At 38.5% G+C, this 22,679-nt stretch overlaps 1 protein-coding gene across 7 annotated transcripts in view; it reads right to left on the bottom strand.

The window, feature by feature from the left end:
- The window catches only part of LOC138755727 (1-phosphatidylinositol 4,5-bisphosphate phosphodiesterase gamma-1-like), a 288,265-nt gene that overhangs the window by 242,416 nt on the left and 23,170 nt on the right, over positions 1-22,679 (bottom strand). Inside the window, exon 1 of one of the 7 annotated variants that reach the window (XM_069922212.1) lies at positions 13,855-13,932. The exons of the other annotated variants lie outside the window; for them this stretch is intronic. Within the exon in view, the coding sequence (XP_069778313.1) occupies positions 13,855-13,930 (76 nt within the window). The 5' untranslated portion in view covers positions 13,931-13,932. Of the gene's footprint in view, positions 1-13,854; positions 13,933-22,679 lie in introns of those variants that run through there. 7 annotated transcript variants of the gene reach the window in all.

The raw sequence follows: 22,679 nt of genomic DNA, 5'->3' as shown, positions 1-22,679 counted from the left end.
ACAAAAAAAATTGTCAGATTTTCTGAAGTGTCTGTTGTACTTGCATACTAGGACATCCAGATACTTCTGCATCTCAGTTCTGTAATCCCTCATGATTTAGATATTAGATATTCTATCAAAACAGATCATTTCATCTTTATTTTACTCTATTGGCCAGACCTTTGCCACTAACCTAGTCTATTTACACGTTCCTCGCAACTTTGCTATCTTTTTGTTATCGACAAGTTCGGTAAGCATACTTTTGGTACCTGATTATAAGTTATTTATCTCAGTCGTTAAAAAGTTGAGGCCTGGTATCAATCTGAGTGGCACGCATCTTGACAACCAGAAAAAAAGATTTATTTATGTTTATTCAATTGTTTCCTGTTAGTTAGCCAACTTACTATCCATACTGATATGTTAACTCTGACACAGTGAGCTCTTATTTTCCAAAATAATCTTTGATGTGCACCTTATAAAATGTCTACTGGTCATCAAAATAGCATATACATCCAAATAAATGAAAATGTTATTTCTTCAAAGCTCAAATAAAGCACTTAACTTAGCTAACTTACCTTTAATATGTGCAAGTGCACGGACATGATATCTTTAGGTTCCTTAAGACCTATGTCAAGCCTGATTTCCGTCTAGAGTTTGGCATATGTGGGTACACCTGGATTACACTCCATTTCTAAAGGAGCCTTACCCATACAAAGCTAGTTAGTTAGTGTGACGAGATGCAAGAAATGGAAACTAATGGCTTCCAAGATGTTTTGAAGCAGCAAAGTATATTTAGCATTACTGGCTGGAATTTGTGAAGTCTTAAGCTATTTTTTTGGTGTTAAACAAGAAAATCTGCATGTGCTGGGCTCAAGTCGAATGCAGAACCCTTCTGGATAAACTCAGCAGGTCATGCAGCATCCATCAGAAGGAAAAGGTAACCAAAGTTTCAGCCCTGAGCCCTTCATCAGGAATCCGATCGAAGCTACATAACCTGCTGGGGTGCTTCAGCACATTTGTGTTTTCCAGGTCATTGGTCATCTTTCCAGTGCCTCCATATGCACAAATGAAAGTTTCAATTCAATTTCACAGGAATTAGAAATATGCCAATTCTGAGACATTTGATTGAATTATGGAATAAAATAAATTATGAAATAGGCCAAAAAGGTTTGATTTTTCCCAAAAGAATGCCTTTGTATCAAAATAGACTTCTTCCTTTCTCTATGAATAATCAATTTTTGAAAATTAGTATCAATTTGGAATTAAGAAAGTAGAGGATTATTTTGAAGTTAGTAAATTTTATTTCTTTTCAACGAATGAAAAAATTATTTCATGTCCCAAATAATACTTTTTTTGTTATCATCAGGTTAGAACTTTCTTGATTGACAAGTTAGGTCATAATTTGATATAACCTGGGGAGAATGAATTAGAAATATTGATAAGGGGGTACTAATAAGTTTATTTCAGAAATGTATAGATTACTTCAATAATTTGCTCCCAAGTTAGGAATTCATAAATCAAGATTAAGATGGGAGGTTGATTTAAATAGATGAAAATGACTGGAAGCAATTATGTTAGGTTATTAATGTTAGGTATAGACTGGCTCAATATAATCTTATACATCAACATTTAACTCCTCAAAAATTAAAAAGTTGAATCCAACATTGTCAGATTTATGTTTTAGATGTGATCAGGAAGTTCGTTCCTTTTTTCATTCTGCTTGGGTGTTCTAAAGTAAATCCTTTTTGGTTAGCGCAGCGGTTCTTTCCACTCATATACCCACGTTAAGTAATCCCTATGCAATTGGTGCTCTGTGATGAGTAAGGGATTGCTTAAGGTGGTATGTGAGTGGGAAGGGAAGGTTGAGAACCACTGCTATCGACCCAATTGTTACTGAAATATTTTGGTTGAGAAAAATTGTCATTGGCCCATTTCCTTTGGAGTTATGAAGCCGTGCGCATAACAAGTCAATTAGGTACGATTAAAAGTAGTTTTCAAAATTTTTCTTTCCACCCACATACCACCTTAAGTAATCCCTTACTCATCACAGAGCACTTATGGCATAGGTATTAAGTTGGTATGTGAGTGGAGAGAAGAAGGTTGAGAACCATTGCAATAGAGGTTAAAAAAAATTTGGAGAAAATATTAAATGTTAAACTCCCACAGGATCTGATGTTATTTTTGCTGTGTAATATTAAAGTGGTTAGTCCTACATTATGATTAACTTTGTATCAAACTGAACTTTTACAATAGGCTTTAGCTGTTTCTAAGATCTGCATAGCCATTCCTTGGAAATCAGATGTGGATTTAGGGATGGAGAAGTGGCATGCAAAAATGTGTTCTTGTATTCCACTTGAGAAAATAACAATTTATGTAATAAATACCATTTTTTTCTTGAAATTATGGAGCCCATATTTACAATATGTTGGTTTGAAGGTGTGAGGGACTCTTGAAGGCCCGTCATGCTGGTAACCCTTAACTCCATTATTGTTCATATTGAGAATAATAATGCCTTTTGTAATTATCCATTTTTAATTTTTTTTTCTATTTAGTTTAGGCTTGGTGGGTGGGGGATGGGGAGGTTAAGGGTTTTATATATACACTTATACCACATGTATACTTTATTTTTTACATATCTTTATTGAATATGTATATATGGATGTGGTTTTAAATTTTTTAAACAAAATGTTAAAAAAAAGTCAATATCACAATTAAGCATATTGTCAAACACTGCCCAAGCAGAGTGGTTCACCTCTCAAGGCAGGGAATGTAAATGCAGCAGTAATCTCATGGAATGGTCATAATAGTTGCTCTCTTTATAGTTCTGGTAAATGTATTAGTGATTAACAGTTGTGGGAAGGTTGTAGATGAAACAGTTTACTTGGCCTGAAGAAAATAGTTCTGCTTCTCTTGGCCATAAGTAATGGTATTAAAATACATACCATAGATCATGGATTCTGCCTGATTCCCGTGGTTAAAATTAGGGCTTCCAAATTGAAGGCTACAATGTTTAAGTGCTTCCCATGAATGGATTGCTTACCAGCTTCTTATTACACCTCAGTTAAAACCAGATTTGAGGTGGCTTAGTATCTGTTCTCTATTCTTGATTTTTATTTTTCATTCTGACTTCTTATATGACCCCAAATTGCTTGTCTTTGGAAGTTCACATTCAGCTCAAATAGTGGTCGATCTGTGGAACAGACTCCCTATTGTGCAAGCAGAGAATGTTGATTCATTCAAATGCAAATTGGACAATTTGTTTCAAAAACTATTATTTTGTTTCTGTGTCACAATGTGTGTGCTATAAATTCACCAAACTGGTTTGCCTGGGAGATAAGAATTTTACTTCCTTCTGCTTTCTATACAAAGGTAATATCTGTAGCATAGATAGCATAAAGTCTGACATTTAATTAATTTGACATTTGGGTTTTGAGCAAAGCAGATCAAGCCTTGCCCTATGAAATTACTGACAGATGAATCAGGAAAATTATATATTATTTTATCATGGCCTCCGTATCATTGACCAATTTTTTTTTAAACTTTATTTATTCATTCAAAATACAGATAATAAGTAACATATAACAATAAACTAAGCATGAATTATATATTTTATATATATATATAAAAGAAAAAAAAGAAAAAGAGAAAAAGAGAAAAAAAAAGGAACCCCCCCCCCCTTTTCAGCCAAGGAGAGCCATAAAGAAAAGAAAAATGAAGCATACATATTAAGATCTAATCAATGTAAATCAAAATGTAAATATTCTGAATATAACAACCACTTGTTAATAAAAAAAACTATAGTTATCACACGAAACATGTGATTTTTTTCCCATTATTAAACAATATTTCATCTCATTATGCCATCTATTAATATCAATCATATTCGTATCTTTCCACGTACTAACAAGACATTTTGTCGCTACAGATAAAGCTAAATATACAAAAGCAAGTTGAAATTTATCTAATCCCAGACCTTTCAGAGGTTTCAAACTACCCAATTAAAATACTGTCAGATCTAAAGGTATTTTAATTTTATACAGGTATTCCAGAAACAATTGTACTTTCTTCCAAAAAGATTGTATATATATATATACACATGACCAAACGGCATGAAAAAATATTCCAACAGCGTTACCACATCTAAAATGCAAATCTGATTCATGAAAACCATATTTTTTTTTAGCTTTTCAGGTGTTAAGTATAATTGATGTAAAAAATTATAATTAATCATTGCATAACGTGCATTTATCAGTCTAGTTACAATATCATAACAAGTATCTGACCAATCATCCTCAGAAAAAATAAAACCAATCTCTGCTTCCCATTTACCTTTAGACCTATCCCAACCCTTTTTATCCATACCATCCTGTAATATTTGATACATAACTGAAATATAACCCTTTTCTGGTACCTTCATAAGAAAAGTCTCAAATTTAGTCATTTCAGGTAAAGTCATATCTCTACCAAACACATGCTTTACCAAAGATCGAATTTGATAATAAAGAAACAAAGAATACTTATCAATACCATAACTGTCCCTCATCTGATCAAAAGATAAAAAGTTACCTTCTTTGTGTCATTGACCAATTGAGGAATCAGGTGATTATAAACACTCTCACTCTTGCAATCTGCCTGATGTCAATTTTACTGATAATCAATAGCCATTGTTCTCCTGAACATTATATGGATCTAAGAACCAAGAGAATAAATTTGTGCATGTTCTTAGTCTTCAATGCACCTGTACCAATTTGGCTCATTGCTTTTTCTGCAATTCTTTCAAAAGTTAAATGATAGCCAAGAAGCATAAATTGCCTGTTCACCTGTAATGTGCTCTTCTTTGCAGAAAGAGTTTATCTAAGCTAATTGGGAAAAGAGTTTAAGTGTTTGCGAAGTTCTCCTCTTTCTCTTCCACACTACATATTATTGACTCCAGAGCTTAACTAGGGTATATTAATAAGACTTGTGAGGTGAGACTTAATAACATACTTGTAATTCAGGCAGGGTTGGTGCACTGGTGATTGAAAAAAGAATCCCATCTAAATAGTGCACAGAGTTGGCCTTACTAAAAGTATATAATGACCTGCTCCTTTCTACTGACTCCGGTGGCTCCACTATTCTAATTCTCTCCAACCTTCGTGCTTTAATAGACTATCTCCAGTATGAGGTCAGTGTCAATGGCACAACCTTGAACTGGTTTAAATCATATCTTAATGATAGGATTTTCTCCGTTAATATGGGAAATTTTTTTGTCTTCCTCAGCTACCCTTTCCTGCGGGGTCTCACAAGGGTCTATTCTAGGCCCCATTATTTTTTTCTTTCTATGTTTCCCCTTAATCATATCATTCAAAAGTGCGGCATCTCTTTCCACTGCTTTGTCAATGATGCTCAGCTCTATCTCCCCTTAAAACCTAATGACTAATCAAAGATAGCCAGCCTCACTAACTATCTGAAGGACATAAAGTGTTGGACAACTCAAAACTTCTTCCAGTTAAATGATGGAAAATTTGAGGTTATCCTATCTGGTCCCCCTTGTTCTACCAAGATTATCTCCAATAGTCTTGGTAACTTATCCACCGTCATTAAACCCCCACATCAAATCCCTTGTGTGATATTTGATTCCACCTTCAAGTTTGACAAATTAATGCAGTAGTAAAAGCTTGCTTTTTCCAGCTTTGGACTATTGCCAAAATCAAATTATTCCTTTTATTTAAAAATCTTGAGAAAGTTATCCATGTCTTATATTCTCCCATTTAAATTATTCTAACTCTCTATATACTGAGATTAGTCAGTCTTCATTATCTCATCTGCAACTGGTTCAAAATACTGCAGCCAGGCTCCTGACAGATGCCAAAAAGATGGATCCTATCATTCCTATTCTGGCTTCCCTCCATTGGCTGCCAGAACAGCTTAAAATTGATTTTAAAGTTCTCCTGTTTGTCTATAAAGTCCTTAATGTGCTAGCTCCCTCTTATATCAGCGATCTCCTAACTCCTTATTCTACTTCAAGAGCACTCAGGTCAGCTTACTTGGGGTGCTTGGCTCAAATGATAAACTCAGAGGAGATTGTGCCTTCACTATTGCAGCCCCCAAACTGTGGAAGAACATTCCTCCTTCTATCAAACCTGCCCCTTCCATCAACTCTTTTGTATCCAGATTGAAGATGTACTTTTATTCACTAGCGGTTTGACTCCTTCTCATGCACCTAATGTCTCGTATTGTTTTATTCTGTACATTAAATAGTTGCCTAGTTGTGATATCTTTTTGATCTGTACAGCACTTTGGTAAACATGAGTTGCTTTAAATGTGCTATATAAATAAATAAACTGAACCAAATTAAACTAGAGCAACACATATTACAGATATACCCTGATTACGAATACTGATTTTACTCAAATTTGCTTTTACAAAGAAACCTGTGTTGACTTTTATGAAAGAATTTTTCCTTCTACGAAAGCAATCCAAGACTGTGCACGCACTCTGACCAGTTCCTTCCCTGGGAACTACGAGGAGATGTCAATAGATAGATGATCCTTTTCCTCTTTCTCCTACATCTCAGTCCTTCCTGTACTTTCCACCCAGTGGCATCACTATGGTTGGTGTCACCCCCTTCCTCCCATGGACCAAGTGTACCGAGCGTAGAAGAAACAGATGTATGTGTTCCTTGTGCGTCTCGGGGTGGTGGTGGCGGTGCTGCTGAGCAGGGTGGAGAGGTGGGGGGCTCTGACCGGAACATTAGAGGGTTCAAAAAGTAAATTTCCACTTTATTGACTGTGCATTTATCACATAATTCCTGCTCTTAATAAATGATAGTGCTATTTTAGATTTTATGCATTATATTTTGATTTGGTAAGGTATTTTTTGGCTCTGAGAACGCTCAAAAATTTTCCCCATAGAAATCAATGGTAATCAGTTCTTCGCTTAATACCATCAGCTTACAAAAGTTCCGTAGAAATGCTCTAGTTTCGTAAAGTGGGGTATACCTGTACATGAATGGGTTTAAGCAAAACATTATCAATAAATGAAGAATAAGCATTTTTTAAATTTCCAAATACAGCATGGTAACAGGGCCTATGGCCCACGAGCCTGTGCAGCCCAAATACACCCATTAACCTATAAAGCCTGTGCATTTTTGAAGGGTGACAGGAGACTGGTGGACCCAGTTGAAACTCACATGGAAACTGGTTCACCCCATTGAAACCACACACAGGTCACAGAGAGAACATAGAAACAGCGCTGGTTTTAAACAACAATATAAAATAATATAAATACATCTAAATATTTCAGAATAATTTACTTGTTTCATTTAATTTCATTAAACTGTGAGGAGCATGGAAAAAGTAGTCAAGGAAATGATGGTAAAAGTGGAAAGTACCAAATGTCAAGTTATTCTTGGTTAAAAAAAATCTTTTTTTAAAATAGCAAAGAAACTTGTCAATGCCAGTGTGTTGAGATCTTGGTGTATTGCTTCTTGAATGGAGAGAGTGATCATGTGAGTATAGTAAGCACTAAGAAATATTAGTTGTTATGGGATTGGCAGGTAGCCGTGCTTCAGGTGTACAGAGCTTTGTTTAAACTTTTTTTTTATACACGACAAGCACGATCGATCCAGGAGAGCTTTGTTTAAACTTCATTGGGAATAGTATGCACAGTTTTGGTCTGCATCACACTGATGGTTCAGTATATATTCGCTAATGTGAGCCTCGTCAGTGAAGATGGAGTTGGAATTAAAGCAGAGAGAGGACTAAGAACAATTGCCAAGAAAGGCAGTTACTCTGCCATCGATTATCAAATTCTCTTGTGCATTCAACCAATTGAGTCTATTCCAGTTCTCATAGCATTCCAATTGATCCTCTTGCACCATGTATTTCACTATTATCTATTCTATCACATGCCATCAATCCCCCCGATTTTCTCAGGTACTCTATGAGCTATTTAAGTGGCCAATCTTATCAGTCATTAAATTATAAGTGAACAAAGAGAAGCTGGAGGAATGCAGCATCTCATCCAGAGATAGAACTGATCAATGTTTTGGGTGGCTAATCTTTACGAAGATTACAAAATATAGCTCCTTTTAAACTATAGTCAGAAGTGGGATGACAGTAGAATGAAACAAGACACACATACAAACTATTTCATGCAGAGGAAGGATCCAATGCTACAGTTAGAGAGACCATTCATTTAAATCTAGGACAGTAATCCATAACAGTTTTATAAGTCTGGGAAATATGAGTGGGTGGAATTACAAGAGAGTTTTACAATCTTATGCTCCCAGTAGGATTTTTAAATCCATGTACCTCCATGACCCTGAAAATTCCTTGGTGACTAACAGGAAACTTTCCTATAGGTTAGAATAAAATTACAAATCTCCTTACCTATCTCAAAAATGACAAAATCATCGCTCCCCTACAGATTTGGCATATTACCAACTCCTAAAGAGATTTTCATAACCTCATCTCAGTGAGATGCTAAATTTGAGTTGTGGTTTCATGCTCAGTAAAACTCTGATCAACATTACACAGATTTCTCTCTGATAGAGCCTTCACAAATGTAGGAAAAAGTCTCACAGCACAGAGGGAGGTTGTTCTATAACATTGTTCAAACTCTCACACTAGATTATTTTTGATCCCAAAAAGAAGACATGTTTGAACTATTGATGTTTTGTTGATTATTCAAAAATGTTTAAATCAGATTTTAATTAAATTTAGACATACAGCATGGTAAAGGCCCTTCTGGCCCATGAGCCCATGCTGTCCAGTTGCCCCTAATTGATCTACAACCTTCATACTTGACATTTTGAAGCAGTCATGAAATATCGTAGATTATTTGAAGAAAAGGAATTTTTGTTTTTCTCTTTTGCTATCCACTCCTCCCCTGCCTTAGAACTTATTTACAAATATAAGATGATAAACTGCCCAGGAACTCAATGGGTTAATTAGCAACATTCCCCACAATCAATGCATATAGTCTTTCTGCTGTATCTAACCTCATTAAAGCTGAATAAAGACTCCCTGAAATATTGCACCTCTTTAAACTCTGTATTTCCCAGGGAACTAGTATTTCCAACTATCAAACTAAATAGATAAGCAGCATTTCATCTACAGTTTGACTGCTATTCATGCATATCAATTGAAAGAGATTTGGTCTTTCCTGTAGTAGTACACTTTCCAGCAGGACATTCATATTCCTTGATTTCTTATCTATGCATCAACCACAAGACAATAATACTTTCTGATACGCTACTTCCTCACCATTCACATGCATTTTTATGTAATAATCTTGAAAAGAATACTCCTTTCCTGCAACAATCATTCCACTGCAACATATTGCCCTGAGGATGTTATAGATTACAGAACATTGTAGCACAGTACAGGCCCTTCAGCACCATGTTGTGCCGACTTGTGTAAATTTACTCCATCTCATTTTCCCCACTTTGCACATAACCCTCCATTTCTCTTGTATCCATGTGCCTATATAAGAATCTTCTTTCTTTTTCTTTGGCTTGGCTTCGCGGACGAAGATTTATGGAGGGGGTAAATGTCCACGTCAGCTGCAGGTTCGTTTGTGGCTGACAAGTCTGATGCGGGACAGGCAGACACGGTTGGAGCGGTTGCAAGGGAAAATTGGTTGGTTGGGGTTGGGTGTTGGGTTTTTCCTCCTTTGTCTTTTGACAGTGAGGTGGACTCTGCGGTCTTCTTCAAAGGAGGTTGCTGCCCGCCGAACTGTGAGGCGCCAAGATGCAGATATCAGCCCACTGGCGATGGTCAATGTGGCAGGCACCAAGAGCTTTCTTTAGGCAGTCCTTGTATCTCTTCTTTGGTGCACCTCTGTCTCGGTGGCCAGTGGAGAGCTCGCCATATAACACGATCTTGGGAAGGCGATGGTCCTCCATTCTGGAGACGTGACCTACCCAGCGCAGTTTGATCTTCAGCAGTGTGGATTCGATGCTGTCGGCCTCTGCCATCTCGAGTACTTCGATGTTGGAGATGTTCAGATAGCTCTTCAAGCCTGATTTTTAAAAATCAATTATTCCTTAATTGATTGGTGATTTTTATCCATTTTAAAAAAGCATTATGATTTCACAAACTCATGATATTCCAAAATAATATAGTGGAATAAATGTTGCTAAATAGGAAAAAAAGTTCCTAGTTTGGACAGAGCATTGTCTTATACATGAGAACAGATGATCAAATTGGTTGATAAACAGGTGTTGGTTTGAGAACCATGAGGGGTCTCCTCTGAATTTTTTAACTCTCAAAACAGAGTATAAATTCAATCTGACTCGAACATGCAAAGCACATACAACACATCTTTACACAAGATGTAAAGAGATCAAAAGAAAAGGTACATGATGGTACAGAAATTAAATGACAGCAATCTTAGGGAGTTCTTGGAATTGGAAACAGATGTTCAAGGGAGAAAGCACAGAAAAAATGTGGATGGTGTTCAGGAACTACTTGTTCTGGGTTTGGGATAGGTTTGTCCCACTGAGAAAAGGGAACCATGGTTCATGAAACTGGTGAGGCAGTTAGACAAGAGAAAGAAAGGAGCATATATTGGATATCAGAAGCAGGAAACAGCAAGGGTTCATGAAAAGTATATGATAGACAGGAAAGAGTTTAAGAAAGGACTTAGGAGAGCTCAAAGAGACATGAGAAGGCCTTGGCATATAGGAGAATTCCAAGGCATTTTATTTGTATGTGAAGAACAGAAGGATGATGAGAATGAAGGTGGGGCCATTAAAGGATAAATGAAACAACATGTGTCTGGAGGAAAAGGAGATTGGGGAGGTCCTAAATTAAAATTTTGCTTCAGTATTCGGAAGAGAAAATTACCTTGATCAGGGTGAGGATGGAATATAACAGGTTTGAATGCTGGATAAGGTTGAGGAAGTGTTGGATCTTCTTAAAAACATTAAGACTGTTAAGTCCCCAGGGCCGGACAAGATAGACCCCAGGTTGCTGTGGGAAGTGAGCGAAGAGATAGCTGGGGCAGTAGCTATGATCTTTGAGTCCTCTTTGGCTGCAGGGGAGATGCCATAGGATTGGAGAATAGCAAATATAGTCTCCATATTTAAAAAAGATAATAGGGAGAATTCTTGGAATTATAGACTGGTGAGTCTTGCGTCAGTGGTGTGCAAACTATTGGAGAGGATCCATAAGGATAGGATCTATGAGCATTTGGAAATATACAGTGTACTCAAGGATAGTCAGCATGGCCTTGTGAAAGGAAGGTCATGCCTCAAGAACCTTGGCTGTGTGGATAAAAAAGTGGCATGCATGTAAAAGGCTCGGGATGCAGGAACTTATGACTGGGCGGTAGTTGGTTTCCCAGGAAGCTGGTGAACTTAACATCTGTGAGGGAGTATGAAACCCGAGCTGATGAAGGCTGCACGAACAGAGCCTGCAGCAGCCCCTCGAGTTCGGGGAACTTTCTTCACCCATAACTGGCGGGTTTTTATAATATCTAGATGTAATCTGTCTCCCTGTACCATTGTCTGGTTTCTGAAAATTGATTGTATGTTGCATTATATTGTTATACAGTTTTTGTACCAGGTCAGGGGAACATTATTTAGTTTTTAATGCTCTATGGTGTTAATGGCGACAAATAACTGATACCTGATCATTCTCCACCTGACCTATATTTTTCCTTTGTCTCGCACCTGCCTTTGTTAGTCATCCTTCACCCCTTCCTGGTTCACCAATTACTTCCCACATTGTCCTCATTTTCCTGGTATCTTCTGCCTCTATCTTTATTAGTAAGTAATGAAGAATTCCAAACCAAAACATTGACCACCTTCTCACACTGATGCTGCTCAATCTGCGGAGTTTTTCCTTATTGTTGCTCTCTATTCCTGTGTATCTCCTGAGGAAAATTTCTTCTGAAGGCCATGCTTATTCATCAGTGTTTCATAAAAATGTATTTTCACGGAACAACAAATCATTGTGTAGATTCATTTGATTAATACTCTATTCCTGTGCCCAATTCATGTTTGTGTGTCACAGAAACATTTTTCTCCTTATATTATTACAACATTTCATCTTAGGCTACACTGGAAAAAGTGATGTAAGGATGGGGGGTCACAAGAAATCTGCAGATGATTAGATCTCATGCAAATATCCACCAATAATGTTAGTCTGTGGAATGTGTTGATTGGCAAATGGAGAGGCCAAGTCATTGGGTGTGTTTAAAGTAGAGATTGATATGTGCATCAAAGGTTATGGGGTGTGAGCTCATGATTGAATGGTGGGGCAGACTCGATAGGCTGAATGGCCTATTTCTGCTCCTGTGTGTTATGCTCTTATGACTTACTAGCCTGTGCTCTTCCTCCTTTTTCCTTCTTATTCGGGCAAGTGCCCGATTTTCAGCACTCCTGAAGAAAGACTCAGGCCTGAAACATCAACTGTCTTTTGCTTTCCATGCCTGAAGCGTTACCTATTCCAGGGCTTACACAGAACGAAAATTGGGGTAGGATTGGAAGAGATGCCATAGGGAATTTGATCATTCTCATAGTCTTTGGCTGAGGTGGTTCTCAGCTGACTGTGAACGTGCCCATATGGATTACTTGAACAGCTCTGATCCAGGAAGTGAGCCAAAACTGAAGGGCTCTAACAATAGCAAGCAGAATTTCCGCCCACCAGTCTCTGCCAGGACACCAGGAACTTGGCTCTATTGTTTATTGCTTCACTTACTAATGAAGAATATAAATGCACTCCAGCTAGCTTGCAAAGACTGCAGTTCTAAATGTTTTCCCAGATCTCTGATGGGAGTAAGGTGTTAGCCTCACCTAAAGGATCAATATCTTATACCTGAATAAGTGGAGGGTTTAAGTTCACCTCATGGATATCAGTATAATTGAGTAGTTTAAATCTCCAGTACCCTTATGTGGGGTAATGATGGACTGGCAGAGGCTTTAGCTTCAATTGAAGGGTTAAATTCAAGGGACTTGCCAGAAAGTATTGAGGCAGGGGATATTTCCCTGAAATTTTGATTAATTTTTATCCCTTAACCAACATTATTAAAGACATCGTTCTCTCTCGACAAGTATTGCTTGATCAGCTAGACATGGCTCATTTCCCTTCTTTTCAGAAAATATAACACACAAAAAAGTGTTTCGAACTGCTATGGTTATTTGTTTTGGGCTCATCCTATCTGAAGTATTCCCTTCATTCTATCCATCCCTCAGCCACTTGCTTTGAATTGAAATGTTTTCATTCTTGCACCTGAAAGATTAACTCAAATTCTCTTTCCACAGATGCTGCCTGACAAGCTGAGTACTTTCAGCATTTTCTCTTCTTGCTTCAAATTACAGTATCTGTTATTTTTAAAGAAAAATCATTTTGAGTCACATTGTTCTCCCTGGGGACAGACTTAAAGCAGACAATTTTTACATTTTGCAAGCCCAGAAACCACTTGCCAAGCGAGTATTAACATTAATTGAAGCAGGCATGAGGATGGGCCGTAATCATTCATAAGATAAAGGTACTTCCCACCACAGCACCTCAACTCTCAATTCTCTCCCAGGTAGAGATTGCCAAGTAGGCAGAGGATGTGTTCCATTCCTTGGAGAAGAGAAAAAAAAAATCCTCACTGCTCAAGGGACAATATTGACAATTCTAGTCCATGCACCAGGAGCAAAAAGAAAGAACATAAATGGCAGAAAGGCCATGTCCCCACGTAAACTACCCTTGCACCCTCACTGCAAGGTTCTGCAAGACACAAGATGCATGCAAGACATTCTCAGTCAGAGAAGCTGTCCAAGAAGTTGACATTTGGATAACATTATCTCAATATAAGTGAACCAATTCATTAACCAAGTAACACCCTTGGTGAAATTAAAACATTTAAAATTTTTCTGCCTCATATCAAAACACTCACCACAGAAGGGGAAGCACTGAGAAAGGGTTTCACAGAATGTCCACAGAGAAGAGGAAAATTCTTTCAAAGTCACCATGCCTTGAAGAAAATTTCACAGTGTTATGGTAACACAAGAGACTGCAAATACTGGCATTTGAATTTAAAAAAAAAATCAAACTGCTGGAGGAACGTTGCAGCAACAACATTTCCCATCCCACCAAGGGTACTGCTCTATCTGCTGAGATTTTCCAGCACAATGTTATTTTTTCCACTCTAACTTCTAGTATCTACAATTTCTTTTGTCCAGCACACAGTTTGAACCTGAACCACTTGCACAGAAGAGGTTTGGTCAGCATCTCTGACCAGTTAACAATTTTAGCTTGATTGCTATTTAGAGATATTAAGTCCATAAAGCTGGAAGGTGCCCAGTGGCATGGTTGGCATAGCAGTTCACACAACCCTTTACAGTGCCAGTGATCAGGACCGGGGTTGCGAATCCTGTGCTGTCTGGAAGGAGTTTGTACATTCTCCTTGACTCAGCTTGGGTTTTCCCTGGGGACTCTGGTTTCATCCCATCGTTCGAAACGTACTAGTGCTGTAGGTTAATTGTGAGTAAATTGGGTGACACAGATTTGTGGGTTGAAATGGCTGTTACTGTGCTGTATGTCTAAAAAAATTGATGGAGTTCAAGTTTGCAATGGGGGTCTCGCTTTAACAGTGGAAACTACATCGTGCAAAATAACCACTACTGCTTTTCACACGTTTATTGGTGAATATAGCAGTAATAAATACAATTCTTTAAATTGTCCTTGATAAATTGCAGAAGAGAACATAAAGAGTGTGACCACTGTGGTGTTTAGTAGATGCAGCATAGGATAAATTTCTGCTTCATTATCTTTAAATTTGAGGTGATAAATAAGTACAAACAAAATCTAAAAGGGTATGGAAATTGCGATAAGGGGATTCATCCAGCAGGTCAGGCACCAGACAAATATTTATTACCCCCACCCTTCCACAGCCATTACTCCAATGCCAGATCAATCAGACTGGTCAATGTTTGATGAATAAAGCCTTCCCTTAATATAAAATGCATCTTTATACTTTATGTTTTAGCCTTCTTTTATGAACTGCTGCCAGCTGTTTGTATGACCTTCAGTTGACCTTTGCATGATTTGGTGGTGTAAGCATGCAAGGTGCAGTTGACTCATTGGCCACATTTTATCAAGCACCAGATTTGTGCAAAAGTAATTTGACATATCCAGACATTTATATCTTCAAAATGGTGGCAGAAAGGCAGGTACCTGAACTATAGTAGCATATGCATCTGTAATTCAATTCGATTACTTTGACATTACGAATGCATCTTCAATATCCAGGATGCCTGACGATGTAGAGTCAAAAATTTATCCTTCTTCATACTTCACAGTACCGACATTGAATGATGTTAAAAAGTCACAATCAGCTGGCTGTTGAGTAAAGTCTTGCAAAAGATTGGGTTAAACAAGATTAAAGATTACAGAAGCCAGGCCCCGGATTCAATATGGGCAAAAGTGGCAAGTTATACATCAATCCTTCAACTGGCAGCAAACAGAAGCTTTTTGGAGGTGGGGTTCTATATTACCAGTGAAACAGGTGAAGTTTAAAATAGTATACTGCAGTGCACAGCTATAATATGGCACTGCAGAGAAATGAGTGCTGAGGAAACGGCATTATATGATTCAATCAGAAATAGTAGATGGCCATTCATCTTCCCAAGCATGTCCCACTAATGCAAATGGAGCTTTCTCTGAGTTCAATTAAAATAAAACACTGGGTTCTGGACGTCACTGGCAATGGCAGCATTACTCCACGTCACTAATTGCCCTGAACAATATTTTGAACTGAAGATATTTTTCCTGCTGCTAACAGTGAATTCTAGGATGTATGGCCAGCAATGATAAAGGATTGACAATATATTCCCTGTCAGGGCAGGGGTGGGGGGGGGGGGGGGGGAATCCATGTGGTGCCTTGTCCTTCTTACTGGTTCAGGTCATGGGTTAAGGACATGCTGTTGGAGTAGCTCAGAGAAGTGAACAATGCAGTCTAGTATACTATTGATTGGAGGAATGAGTGTTAGGAGTAAACAATGCCTGCCAATCTGGAGGGCTGCTTTTTCCTGGATGATGTTGAGCTTGCTGACTGCTTTCACAGCATTTAATACTATGTATTCCCTGATATCAGCGATCTTTTCTCCTTGGTTTAGAAAGTTCTAGTTGATACAGCATGGCAGGGAATCCAGTACTACCCTCCTAATTTTAGAATTACTCGCCTTCATTCCTATTTTTCTCACCAGAAAAAATCATAAATTAATTTCAATCTCATAAAATCCTTTCAATTATTTGATAATTTCACAATCAAATCAGTTCACCTTCTTCTCTATTTAAGAGAATATGAGGAAAGATTATGTAACCCAAGTTCATAATTTAATTGTCTCAGTGCTAAAGATTTGGAAATTGGACTATTTAGTCAGAGACGATAACTAACCCATCAAAATCAATACCTAACTCCCCAACGCCTGTTCACCATTTACAAGGCTCAAGTCGAGACTGTGCTGAAATACTCTTCACTTGCCTGGATGAGTCCAGCTTCAACAGCACTCAAGAAGCTTAACACAATGACATAGCACCCTACATGATAGACATCACATCCAAACCAATCGCTCAGAAGCCACCAATGTACAGTAGACACAATTATACCATCCATAGGATGTACTGCAGCAACCACAAGGGTCCGTAGAAAGCACCTTCCAAACCCACCACTTTAACCAACTAGAAAAACAAGGGTAGTGAAAGTATGGGAACACCGCCATGTTGAAATTATCCTTCAAACCACATGTCATCCTGCCTTGGAAATATATCATCACTGCCGTTGGGTTAAAATCATGGAATTCCACCCCTAATGACATTGCAGGTATACCCACACCTCCAGGACTGTTGCAGTTTGGCAGCTTATGACCACTTTCTCAAGGGCAATTGGAGATAAGCAATTAAATGCTAACTCAGGCTGTGAGGTCCAATCCATTGAATAAATAAAAACAAGATACGACTGGAAAACACACTAAGGATTTGTGAAGTGATCATCATAGCCTACACCTTAGGCTTGAACATTATTCATCGCACAATTTATCTTCTGGTTTGTGCCTTGACCTGCATCCATGCAAATTTTGCAGGTCTGCACGAAGATGAAAAATGAGGGGAAGCAGGATTGGGAGGGAAGGGGAGAATGGAGAAGGAGATTAAAAAAGGGAGAATAAAAAATTGAGATAAAAGGAAAGAGACGCAATAAGGAAAATAAAACTAACCGCAGTATGTAAGTTAGAATAATGAGAGATCAGGCAGGTTTATAGATAAGTGGGATGTTCTGTATATCTTGGTGAGGGGGTTATGATAACAGGATAACTTAAATTTATAAAAAGAATAGCTTAAAATACAACTCAAACAAAATAACCGTGGTACTTGAAAACTGTACAAATTTTACATCCCTATATTCTCATAGGATGCAAAACATATGGTGCTGGGAATAAAGGAAAGCTGCAAAAGGACCTACTCCCAATCTGCTATTTAGATGGGAGGAATTCCCTGAGTGGTTTAGTTATGATGAAACCGCAGAAATATCAATTCAACAAAACAAGTGGGTCATTAAGATAATTTAAAGTTGGCATTAACCCATCTCTAATCTGACCCCTCTCAGTTTTAACAAAGCTAACCAATCTCTGACAAAAGACATATGTCTAATTAAATATTATAATCAGGATTTCCACGTTTCATATTTAACTTATTGAAACATAAATATTTGTATTCCTTTTCAAAACATCACAAAGCAATCAAGACCAAATGAAATAATTTTGAAGTGTTGCACTGTGATATATGGAACATAAGAGCATTGGGAATGAGAGCTGTAAGGCCTTGTGGTCCTAAAAGTCTGTCATGCCATTCAATAAACAAAACTGCTGAACCTTTACGTAAACATTACTCCTCATAATCGTTGATTCTCTAACTGCTCATGTGTCAATCATCCCAGTGTTGACTGAACACATTAAATGAGTATCCACATTCCTTTGGGTAGATGATTGCCAGGTTTCATGACCTAAAAAATGAAGACATTCCTACTTATTTCAGTTCTAAGTGGGTTCTTTTTGGATTTAACAGGAGGTTGTGAAATTGATACCTCCCATGATTAGAATCTGGAAGTTCTAGTTTATGGCCACATTATACATGTCACAGTGAGAATGGTTCTTTTCCAAGTAGTCCAACAAGTCAACTCTAACATGCATAGAGTCATACAAATGAGAAGATTAAGAGCACTATTAAGATTAGAGGGCAACAGCAAAAGGATCATTTAGTACACAGCAAGGGGAGAATTATATCACGGCTTTGAGTTTCATTCAGGAGCCTGGTGGCCTCAAAGAAGAAACCATCTTTAAGCCTTTTGGTGAACAATTTCCACACTTTTGAATCTTCTCCCTGATGGAAGCTGGGAGAGTGTTTGGGAAGGAATATTATTGTGTTGGCTGCTTTTGCTAGGCAGCGGAAAGTGTAAATGGAGTTGATGGAGGGAGGGAGGTTTGTGTGATGCTCTGAGCTGCATTCACCACCTTCTACAGCTTCTTCTGATCTTGGTTGGAGAAGCCCACGTATTACACTGTGATGCAACCAGCAGAGATATTTTAGTAGTGCACCTATAGAAGATAGTAACATTCCAAAATGCTGGAGAAACTAACTGGTCTTTTCAGGTCTATAGGAGACAAAGGTACATCATTAACTTTTCGTGCCCGAGACCTTCTTCAAGGAAATTTTCAGAAAAGGCTGTATCAGAAAGTCTCAGAATTCAAACAATGGGGGAGGAAATCCAGACCAACAAAAGGCATTTGTTGGACATGATAAGGGACTCGGTAGAATTTATCACGTCTGTGCGAAAGGAGATAAGGAATGGAGAGACAACGGGGAGGGGGTTTGATGAAAGCCAGAGAAGTTGAAATTAATGACTTCTGGTTGGAGGGTGCCCAGTCGGGAGATGAGGTGCTGTTCCTGTAATTTAGGGTGGTTAAGTGACATGGGAAAATGATCATTTTTCGAAGCCTTCTAAGGAAAGATGCATTAATGTGCTTTTATGTCCTTCATACCATGGCTAGTTCAGGTCAAGTCAATGGAAATAGAACCATAGAACACTACAGAAAAGAAACAGGCCATTCAGCTCTTTTCATCTGTGCCAAAACATCATTTCACTAGTCCCACCATCCTGCACCCATACCATAATCTTCCATATCTCTCCCATCCATGTATCTATCCAATTTACTCTTAAAACTTAAGAGTGAGCCCACATTTACCATGACAGATGGCAGCTCATTCCACACTCCCACCCCTGAGTGGTTCCCTCTAATGTTCCCCATAAACCTTTCCCCCTTCACAGTAAAGCCATTTATATTGTATTTATCTCTCCTAATCTAAATTGAAAGAACCTACTAGCATTTACCCTGTCCATACCTCTCATAATTTTGTAAACCTCTATTAAACCACTCCTCATTCTTCTACACTCCAAGGAATAAAGTCCTAACCTGTTTAATCTTCCCCTGTTACTCAACTCCTGAAGACCTGGGAACATCCTAGTAACTCTTCTCTGCACACTTTCAATCTTACTGATCTCCTACCTGTAGTTTGGCAATCAGAAATGCACACAATACTCCAAATTTGGCCTTACCAAATGTCTTATACAACCTCATCATTACAACCCAACTTCTGTACTCAATACTTTGATTTATAAAAGCCAAAATGCCAAAGGCTTTCTTTATAACCCTGTCTACCTGTGACACCGCTTTCAGGGAAATATGTATCTGTATTCCCAAATTCCTTTATTCCTCCGCACTCTTCAGTGCCCTAGCATTTACTGTGTATATCCTATCTTGGTTTGTCCTTCCAAAATGCAACACCTCACACTTGTCTGCATTAAATTCCATCTGCCACTTTTTGTCCCATTTTTCCAATTGGTCCAGATCCCTCTGCAAGCTTTGAAAGCCTTCCTCACTGTCCACAATCCCTTCAATCTTAGTGTCATCAGCAAACTTGCTGATCCAATTTACTACATTATCATCCAACTCATTAATATAGACAACAAACAATAATGGTCTCAGCACTGATCCCTGAGGCATAGCACTAATCACAGGCCTCCAGTCTGAGAAGCAATCATCCACTATTCTCTCTGTCTTCTCCCATTCAGCTATTTTCAAATCTAGTTAAAAAAACTCTCCATCTAGTGTCTGAACTAACCTCCCATATGGGACCTTGAAAAAAGCCCTTACTAAAGTCCATGTGGACAACATCCACAGCCTTTCCTTCATATACTTTCTTGATAATCTCAAAAAACTCTAAGATTTGTAAAGCACGATCAAAGCCATGTTGACTATCCTTAATCAGCCCTTGGCTATCCAAATACTTGAATATCCGATCTCTCAGAACACTCTCGTATCTTTCTTTCTTTGGCTTGCTTCGCGGACGAAGATTTATGGAGGGGGTAAATGTCCACGTCAGCTGCAGGTTCGTTTGTGGCTGACAAGTCCGATGCGGGACAGGCAGACACGGTTGCAGCGGTTGCAGGGGAAAATTGGTTGGTTGGGGTTGGGTGTTGGGTTTTTCCTCCTTTGCCTTTTGTCAATGAGGTGGGCTCTGCGGTCTTCTTCAAAGGAGGTTGCTGCCCGCCGAACTTTGAGGCGCCAAGATGCACGGTTTGAGGCGATATCAGCCCACTGGCGGTGGTCAATGTGGCAGGCACCAAGAGATTTCTTTAGGCAGTCCTTGTACCTTTTCTTTGGTGTACCTCTGTCACGGTGGCCAGTGGAGAGCTCGCCATATAACACGATCTTGGGAAGGCGATGGTCCTCCATTCTGGAGACGTGACCCACCCAGCGCAGCTGGATCTTCAGCAGCGTGGACTCGATGCTGTCGACCTCTGCCATCTCGAGTACTTCGACGTTAGGGATGAAAGCGCTCCAATGAATGTTGAGGATGGAGTGGAGACAACGCTGGTGGAAGCGTTCTAGGAGCCGTAGGTGATGCCGGTAGAGGACCCATGATTTATCCTATAATTTACCTACTACTGACATTAGGCTTACTGGCCTGTAATTTCCTGGTTTACTTTTGGAGCCTTTTTTAAACAATGGAACAACGAGCTACCCTCCTATTCTCTGGCATCCCACCCATGGCTCAGGACATTTTAAATATTTCAGCCAGGGCCCTGCAATTTCTACACTCGTCTTCCTAAAGGTCCGAGGGAATGTATCTACCTTTATTTGCTGTAAGGCAGCAAGCAAACTCCTCCTCTTTAAACTCTATATATTCCATGGCACTATTGCTTGTTTCTCTTCCTTCCTTATACACTATGCCAGTTTTCTGAGTAAATATTGATCAAAAAAAATTGTTTAAGATCTCCCCCATCTCATGAGGCTCCACACATGGATGACCACTCTGATCTTCTAAGGGTCCAATTTTCTCCCTTACTCTCCTTTGACTCTCAACAGACATGTAGAAACCTTTTGGGTTTACCTTCACGTTATTTGCCAAAGCAGCCTTACATCTTCCTTTTGCCTTCCTAATTTCCTTTGTAAATATTTTCTTACATTTTCTATACTCTTCTAGTACCTCATTTACTTCTTGTTGCCTATACTTGCTATACACCTCTCCTCTTCTTCTTAACCAGATCTCCAATGTCCCTTGAAAACCAAGGTTCCCTATACCAGTTAATTTTCCCTTTAATCCTGACTGGAACAGGCAAACTCCGCACTCTCAAAATATTGCCTTTGAAGTCCTTTCACTTACTGAACACATCCTTGACAGAAAACAACTTATCCCAAATCAACTCTTCTGAGATCTTTTCTCATTTCCACAAAACTGTCTATAGGACAAAACTGTCTCAACTAGAGGATCAAACCTATCCTTATCCATAATGAACTTGAAACTGTTAACATTATGGTCACTGGACCATAGATGTTAATTCTAAGAACTACAAAGCTATCTATTGTTTCTATTTCAATGTCACTGATGTGTTTGGGGGAGTGGGCTCTGCTGGAACTCTCCCCAAAGTCTAAGATCAGTTCCTTTATCTTAGTGGCATTTGGGAAGAGATCTGGGCATCAGATCACTTGATTTTTAATTTCTATCTTGTATTCCATTTCATCATTATTTGTTAATTGACCTACAACTGTGGTGTTGACAGTAAACCTAAAGGTTGTGTTGGACTATTTGCTACACAATTGCAGGCATAGAGCAAGCATAGTAAGGGCAGGGAATACATCCTTGTGGTGAGCCTGTGTTGAGTGTGATGGTGGAGACATTGCCACCTATCTGCACTGATTGAGATCTGTTAAAGGAAATCAAGGACCCAATTGTAGAAAGGGGTGCTGAGGCCTAGATCTCAAAGTTTGGAAATAGGTTTTCTGTGACCTATGGTACTGATGGTGCAGCTGTAGACAATGAACAATAGTCTGACATAACCAAGGGTTACATGTCAGAATAAGCAGATGGCCATTCTGGACTGAAATTTCTTCACTTAATGGGTAGTAAAGCTTTGACATTCACTTCTCTTAGTGCTGCGAAGGTCCAATCACACTGTAAATTTGAGAAAGAGATCAGCAGATTTTAAGATATTAAAGGAATTAAAGGAATATAAATTTAATGCAGGAAAGTGGTGCTGAAGTGAAAGATCACCTATGTTCCCAAATGAATGACAGAGTAGAAACATGCGCTACTTCCATTTCATCCTTTTACTTTTTAATCCTCTTCTGAAAGTTGTCACCAAATTCAATAAATCTCTGCCAT

The sequence above is a fragment of the Narcine bancroftii genome, chromosome 2 (genome assembly GCF_036971445.1).
Source record: "Narcine bancroftii isolate sNarBan1 chromosome 2, sNarBan1.hap1, whole genome shotgun sequence".
Classification (NCBI taxonomy): Eukaryota; Metazoa; Chordata; class Chondrichthyes; order Torpediniformes; family Narcinidae; genus Narcine; species Narcine bancroftii.
The sequence above is the reverse complement of the archived record's forward strand: the minus strand, read 5'-3'. Positions and strand labels throughout refer to the sequence as shown.